The sequence below is a fragment of the Rana temporaria genome, chromosome 2 (genome assembly GCF_905171775.1).
Source record: "Rana temporaria chromosome 2, aRanTem1.1, whole genome shotgun sequence".
Classification (NCBI taxonomy): Eukaryota; Metazoa; Chordata; class Amphibia; order Anura; family Ranidae; genus Rana; species Rana temporaria.
In genome coordinates, this window is record NC_053490.1 from 467,720,080 (window position 1) to 467,728,384 (window position 8,305).

An 8,305-nucleotide genomic window follows, 5' to 3' on the forward strand; every position below is an offset into this window, starting at 1 on the left:
TGTATAATGTATGGCCATCCTAAGCGAATGTGTTCTGTAGGGTCATCAAGGACAGATACTCGGATGTTATTCATTAGAACACCTTTCAGTGCAAAGAGATGCAAACATTCACTCATTAGTAATAAACTATGCTGCTCAATGGCATTTTTGTGAACTGATCTTGTTGCCCCGTAGGGGGCATTACATTTTTTGCATGCTCCATTTACAGGTGGACTTCTTCTCTCTCTCTATCACGTAGAAAAGCATGTTCTAGGAAATTATGTGAAAATAAAAAATCCTCAAAACTACTGTAGAAAATGCTTGCAAAATCCTTTTAAAACGCTCGTCTAACGTAACGCTTGGAATGCTTGTCTGCTCACGAAGGATCACACGTTCACGCAGTTTATCACCAGTCTTTTCAGGCTCTGCTGGTGTTACATTTTCTGTTTATACAGTGGGAAGTCTGTCTGTTACTGCCAAGGTCGGAAGACTTGAGTCACTCGAAGCTCTGGTCTACCATGGGATGAGTCCAACGCTGAGCCTCTTCTTACATTTAAAGGACCAGGTGTTAAATAACTTATTGTAATGCGTGGAAATGTGTGAAAGATAATCGGGAATGAAGGGAGTGATATTTCCCACCACACAGCCACATTTCTTCCCAGTAATCCCATCGAGGAATCCGTAGAACGATGAGTACATCGCGTTCATGTGAAATTACACTTTGTTGTTTTAGGTTTGCAGATTTTTTGGGGCTAAAAGTCGGCCTTTAAATGGTTGTCATGGCACTTTGTGGTGCCCATTTGTCATAAAAACAAGAAAAGGCTCCTGGGCATGCAGGTGATATTTCCCACCACACAGCCACATTTCTTCCCAGTAATCCCATCGAGGAATCCGTAGAACGATGAGTACATCGCGTTCATGTGAAATTACACTTTGTTGTTTTAGGTTTGCAGATTTTTTGGGGCTAAAAGTCGGCCTTTAAATGGTTGTCATGGCACTTTGTGGTGCCCATTTGTCATAAAAACAAGAAAAGGCTCCTGGGCATGCAGTAGTTAAAGTGGCACCTTTGCTACTAAAATTGTGATAGTGATTTTTTTTTTTTTTTTTTGCAGAAGAAATATGCTATGGGTTGGATTTACTAAAGGCAAATAGACTGTGCACTCTGCACGTGCAATTGCACGCCTCTTCTAATTTCCATCATCCAATCGGGTACAACCAACCATAATGGCTGTTTTATTCTATTTGAATTTATTGAATCTACCCCTATGTCTCTTAGACAATAAAACAAACGTACCCGCCTGTTCACAATGTTCTTCTCCACTGAGCTCTGCAAGTGCAGTTCAGCATAAATTATTGGCGCAGCGACGAGTGACTCTCATGCGCATGCGTGGAAGTGGAAGTGATGCCACCCCCTTTGTGTACACTTGAACTACTTTGACAGCCGGCCGTGGGAAAATGCAAAACGTGGTAAAATCGTGCCACAATTTTACCATGATTTTGTGCGTTTTGTGGCCGGCGGTCAAAACGTTCCGATCCTGAATGCGATTAGTCCGCGTTCAGGAGAGGGAGGTTGAACATCCTCTGACCTCAGCAGCTCCTAAACCCCCCCTCCCCCCATGTGTACATGGACACATAGGGGGTTATTTACTAAAAGCAAATCCACTGTGCACTTCCAAGTGCACGTGGAAGTGCAGTTGCTGTAGATCTGAGGGGGACATGCAAGGAACATAAAAATATTTTTTTGCTTTGCATGATTGGACGATAAAATTAGCAGGGATTCCTATCATTTCAGATCCTCCCCTCAGATCTACAGCGAGTGCACTTGTAGTGCAGAGTGGATTTGCCTTTCGTAAATCAACCAAGTAGGCCTTTATGGAGTTGAGTTTAGGAGCTTTGGCAAAAAAACGCCAAAAGCTCCGAAACTCAAGTGGAGCCTTAGTTCCACTTTAAAGCCTTATTTTTTTTAAAGTTTTCAGTTCCTTTTTTTTAAATCAGGACAGGGGATAATACTTACATTCAATAAAGTGTCCCTTGGGTTGGGTGCTGCTGTCCTAGTTGAAATCTTTTGTCCTCTGCCCCCCTCCCCGCAGCAGTTATCATCCAGTGCCGCGGGGGATAATACCAGCAATGAAAAGCATATCTAAACCGCAAAACAAAAATCTTTTATATATTGCAGCATACTAGACGTGATGGCTGCATTACTTTTTTTTTTGGGGCTTTTTGTTGCTTTATTTTTAACTAGTGATCCAGCCAGTAACACACTTCCTGTCTTAGGGTAGCAACAATCACTCCTCCACTGAATCTATGGAACCACTCTTGGACAGCAGCATTGTTAAAGTGGTTGTTAAGCCACTCTAACCTGTATACTCCATCAGCACTGCCCCCTTTTGTAGTGTCCCCTTCTGTGTGTGATTTATAAAAATAAATGCTGCAAATACCTAATTTCCCTGCCGAGATTGCGATCACATGACTGGGCAGCTTTCTGCTTTGAAAGATGCAGCGGGCGGGGCTAAGATTTCCCTGCTGATGTCAGTCTGGAGGAGAGAGCTGGATGGTCATGTGATCGCAATCTCTGCTGTGAAATGAGGTATTTACAGCATTTATATTTATAAATCATTCACAGAGGGGGACACTGCAATAGGAGGCAGTGCTGATGGTGTATACAGGTTAGTGTTATGAGAACAGCAGGAGGGCGAAGGGGCGACTCACACACAGACAAAGAGGGGAGGGGGAGGAGGACACAGGAGCAGAAAGGAGAGCAGATAGAAGGCTGCTGATGACAGAGGCATGCAAACTGACCACAGTGTCTGGTCTCAGCAGCCACGATACACTGTGGTCAGTTTACAGAGGGGAGAAACTGGCAGAATCGGCCAGGTTTTTTAGGTCTTGCAGGGGACCAAATGACACAGGATGTCAAATGTCGCAGCGACTTTATAGTAGTTCCTGCACTACTTTGGTCCGACTTTCATGCACCTTGAGAGCCATAGACTTTAATGTTAACCCTTGAAAGTTGCATGAAAATTGTCCCTGAATGTTTTACACTTTGCAGAGGGACAACAAGTCACATCCAAGCTGCAGCCATCCAAAGTTGCATCAATTTTGCACTTCAAAGTTGAGGGGACTTTGGAGTCGTACAAGTGTGAATGGAGCCTTAATGATGCATGTTGTCAATGCATTTTTGAATTTGGAGTGGAAAGAGTTAACAGTCATTGACTTGGTAATACCTGCTGCCTATGCGACCAGAACGTTATCTGCATGGAGTGTGGTTTTCTCAGAGTGCTCCAAAGACATGCTGTAGGTTAATTGGTTCCGGTCTTCATTGGCCCTACTATGTGTGTAAAAATTGGCTGCGCACGTGTGTTATCACATTCTGCATGCTGGTTCAAAGCCCAAACAAATGGGAAGGTTCCGCAAAGATCTGGCAACCTACCTCGTAAAAAAAAATTGCCAACAAAAATTCAATGGAAAAGGCTCTGAAGCCTAAGAGACATGGTGCGCAGGAAGCTGGACCAAAGAACTGCATAGAGTCAGATACAACTGAAGGTACACAACCTCTCCCAGACTGGATCTTGCTCAGTTGTGCATCTCGGGGAAAGTGTCTGTCGGGTCTTGTATGGAGATCTTCACATGTGTCTGATTCATTCTCAATAAGCTCACCGGTGCTTTGAAGTGTATTTTGTTGTGTCAGGTGTCTTAGTGGATGACATGTTAGTCACTGTCTAGTTAGGTCCTGATACACGTCTGTCTGAAGGCTGCTTCCCTATTGCTGATGATGAAATCTTCCCAAGAGACATTTCAGCAGAAGCTTTTCTCATGCTACCATCTCTAATTATACATCGTATAGCGCTGTCCTTCATGGAGATTATTCTCTCAACAATCCCTCCTGGGCACACATTAATGGGCACAGCCTAGTAATTGGGTCCTCGTTACCTTCTCTAATGCCCTGTACACACAATCGGAGTTTCTGTCGGAATAAACTCCAATGGGTTTTTCCGGCGGAATTCCGTTCAAGCTGTCTTGCAAACACACAGACACACCAAATTCCAACCGTCAAAAATGCAGTGATGTACAACACTACGACGAGCCTAGAAAAAGGAAGTTCAATGCTTCCGATCATGCGTCAAATTGTTTCCGGGCATGTGTGTTTTTTTCTCCGTCGGAGTTCCATACAGACGAATGGAATTTCCTATAGAATTTTTTTCTGTCGGGGGGAAAAAAAGAGAACATGTTCTCTTTCTAACTCCGTCGGAATTTCCGACGGAAAAAGTCTGATGGGCCATACACATGGAAAAAATTCCGTCTGACTTTTTCCATCGGAAATTCCGATCGTGTTTCCGAGGCATTAGGCGACATTCACACTGCCATTCTGTGTTGGGCTACATCCCAGTTTGGGTTCTCTTGCGTTTAAATGTACTCGCCTTTATGTGCATTTGGGAGCACTTGCATCTTGCATGTGCGTAGAGGTGCGTTTTTTTGTAGCGTTGGGTGCATCGCATGCATCACCGTGTTTTCTTTTGTGTGTTGAGATACCTTTGGGGGACACGTTTCTAATGTGTTTTGAAATGTAGAATTTCAATTGGATAAGGATATCCGTGATTCACCAAGACTTGTTAGCCAACGCATCAAGGCGCATTTTATATGATTTTTTGATGCGCTGCCATTGACTCTTGTGAATTATCAAAAATATTCTATGTCTTTACATGCGTTTTTACAAATGTTCTGTAATCACAGGTTTGTCAATGGCCGTGTGAATGAGGCTTTATGGGGAGGGATGGTCAGATCTACATCCAACTTTTCTCTTCCAGAGTTCTGTCCATCGGAACTTGTCTGTTTTCTTAAGAGTTCCAGCCATTTTTTACCCTTCACATAAATCACTGCGTTTTCTGCTGGGAGAATATTTTGTGCCTGGCCGGAGTTTTGTTTAGTCTGTTCAGGAACAATGGTATAGAGTGTTGTGGTCTGCTGACTTTTGGCCATTAGGTTCTGCATAGCATAATGGGCAGTAACCTTCGGTCGCTTTTAACCCCCGCTAGCGACCGAAGAAAGGGTTAGAACCGCCTGTGTTGCGGCATTTCGAAAGCGATTTTCAGGCGCTTCGGAAGCGCTGCCCATGCATTACAATGGGCAGGGGCGGTGGAGGAGAGATGTATACAGCGCACCGAAACCGCCCCAAAGATGCTGCTTGCAGGACTTTTTGTAACTTCCCACAAGCGCACCACCCCCAGTGTAAAAAGCACTCAGACGTTCACACTGGGGTGGCATGGGAGGTGGTTTTCAGGCCCTATTTTTAGCGCTAAAATGCCTAAAAATAACCATCAGTGTGAAAGTAGCCTTAAGGCCCGTACACACGATCAGACTTTTTGAGAACAAACTTCCGACGGACCTGTTTTTGCAGACAATCCGACTGTGTGTACGCTCCATCCGACAAACTTTTTCATCGGACAAATGTTCGCTGTGTGAACAGACAAACTTTCCGGCAACAAAATCCTGTACACAAGTCCATCGGACTAAAGTCCAAAGTACAAACACGCATGCTCAGAACCAATGCTAAAGATCGGACAACAATAGCAGAAGTTGCCCAAAGGGTGGCGGTAAAGAGAAGAAAAACCACGTATTACGTCACTACGTTCGTGGTTGTTGGCTGAAAAAGTCCTGCCGTGTGTATGCATACCAAGTTCACGGACAACTCCCTTTGGAGCAAAATCCACGGAAAAGTCAGTTTGGAAGTCCGATTGTGTGTATGAGGCTTTAGACCGGGTTCACACTATTGCGAATTGGAAGCAGGTTTTCCCACATCCAATTCGCATGACGGGCGCCTATGACTGGCTCTCAATGGAGTCGTTCACACAGCTGAAGAGCGAATTGCACAGGAATCCAGTGCGTCTTCTGGTCCCTTTCAGATCCATATTCAGCTAAAAAAATTCGGTCCGAAATTGGACCTGAAATGGTGAACAGGAACGAAGCGGACCCCTGCTGTGAGCCGCTCCGCACGGAGGTGTGAACCCAGCCTTCGAGTGTATCTAAACTTGCAGTTTACTGGTCCTTAGATGTGGTGGCTGCATTTGTTTTGTTTTATTTTTTTCCACTTTCTTTCCTTTTATTTTAATCTGATAATCCTGCCACTAACTCACTTCCTGTCTTAGTCCCCATTCACACCTAGGCGTTTTGTCGCCTGTAGTGTGACGCCGCTGCCGCCAGAGGGCTGGAAACACATTGCCCTCTATGGAGATGGTTCACATCTCCACGCTGGACGCCTGCCGCCTGAAAAAAGGTCCCGGACCGTTTTTTCAGGCGGCTTTCGGCGTTCGGGGACCATCTCCATAGAGGGGCACATCCTAGGGGCACATCTAGGCGGATAATCGCGGCGTTTTGTTGCTATTTGCCGCCGCAATTCGCGGGACAAAACGCTGCGATTTCGTCCGCCTTGATGTGAATGGAGCCTTAAGGAGACAACTGTACTGAGCAGCATAGTTGCTCTGGGACCAGGAATGTGTTAGGACTACGTACCACCCCTGTTTATTCTTTATACCACATGGGAGGTGTTTTGTAGTTCTCAAAGCTAGCAGGGAACAATGCCAACTGATCACTTCCTGTACTCTCTGCCTCTGGACAGTTATCAGTTCTCAAGATTTCTGGCTAGATAAACGGGCTTTTCGTTTGTCGTACAGATATAAGAAGACTCTTTCAATGGTTACCAGCTCAGAAGGGAGCAAATTGGAGAAATAGATTGTTACATTGTACATACAAGGTTTGGTTGCTATAGACTACAGCATATTGCACCACCTCACATATTGAATAAGGCAGCCAACATTTGCATGTTCAGATGTTTCCTGTAATCTCAGGACAGATTTAATAACTGCATTCCAAACAATAATTGTCTGAAGACACGTGCCTGAATGACAGCAATCTAAACGTTTCCTACAACGGACACCAATGCTGATGTAACTTCAGAATGCTTCTTATTACGTATTGGAAGTGCAATCCATAATCCAGTGATGGCGAACCTTGGCACCCCAGATGTGTTGGAACTACATATCCCATGATGCTCTGCAGTGTAGTTGAGCATCCTGGGAAATGTAGTTCCAAAACATCTGGGGTGCCAAGGTTCGCCATCACTGCTTTAGACCAACCATAGATAGGAAGATCTGTCGGGATCCACAAAGAATCTGCCTATTCCCATTTTATAAACCCAGAGTAAAATTTAAAGCATCGACTCCAATGGTTGTTCAATCTTTGCTTAAAGTTTATGTAAACTCTAACAAAAGGTTTCTCCGATTTCCCTCTCTTTTGATCTGTTACAGTACAATTTGTACAATCCAACCGGACATCTTGTGAGCTCATAAGTCCATAGAGAGAGTACAGGAAGTTATCAGATGGCATTGTTCCCTGCTATTTTTGTGGACTACAAAACACCTCCCCCTGTTATGGAAAAGGGAGGAAGTTGTTATATAGTCCTAACATAGGGGTTGATTTACTAAAACTGGTGCTCAGACAAGTGTGCATGGCAGCCAATCAGTTTCTAACTTCAGCTTGTTCAATTCATCTTTGACAACAAAACCTGGAAGCTGATTGGTTTCTATGCAGAGCTGCACCAGATTTTGCATGCTCCAGTTTTAGTAAATCAACCCATATTGTTATGTTGTCCAAACACATTCCCTGTCTTAGGGTGACAACACTGCTCAGTACAGTTGTCACTCTAGGGCAGGAGGTGTGTTAATGGCAAGAATACCAGGTTAAATTAAAGAAAGCAAATGTGGGGAAAAAGAAAACGAATGCAGCCACCATATCTACGCCATACATTACATTTTTGTACTGGAATTTACATGCACTTTAAAGAATAGTTTTTTTTAGCGGTCCCTGATTGCTAGAAAGAGTAACAAGCTTTGATTTGTCCCTGGAAATGTCCTCTAAGGCTGCATTCACACCTTAGCGTACCTAATCGCGGCGTTTTGTCCCGCGAATTGCAGCTACAAATTGCTGCGTTTTGTACCGCGATTTGCGCCGACAAAACACCGCGATAGTGAATGCAGCTTACCCCCAGGTCCACATCTCCTATGCCGAGCGCCGAAAGCCGCCTGAAAAAAAGGTCCGGGACTTGTTTTCAGGTGGCAGGCGTACGGCGTGGAGATGTGAACCCTCTCCATAGAGGGCAATGTAAAATCATTCCTCCAGCGTGTAAGGGGCTGCTGCGGCGTCGCGCTTCAGGCGTATATACGCCTAGGTGTGAACAGAGCCTAAATCTGACAAATCGTACAAGAAAAAGTTTTTTGTTATACACCAGATTTAAATATATATATATATATATATATATATATATATATATATA

General features: G+C 44.3%; 1 protein-coding gene across 2 annotated transcripts in view; it reads right to left on the reverse strand.

Moving 5' to 3' along the window:
• FILIP1L (filamin A interacting protein 1 like) overlaps window positions 1-8,305 on the reverse strand; it is a 397,743-nt gene that overhangs the window by 47,250 nt on the left and 342,188 nt on the right. Inside the window, exon 2 of one of the 2 annotated variants that reach the window (XM_040338695.1) lies at window positions 1,994-2,119. The exons of the other annotated variant lie outside the window; for it this stretch is intronic. Coding sequence (XP_040194629.1) covers window positions 1,994-1,995 — 2 coding nt within the window. The 5' untranslated portion in view covers window positions 1,996-2,119. The remainder of the gene's footprint in view (window positions 1-1,993; window positions 2,120-8,305) is intronic. 2 annotated transcript variants of the gene reach the window in all.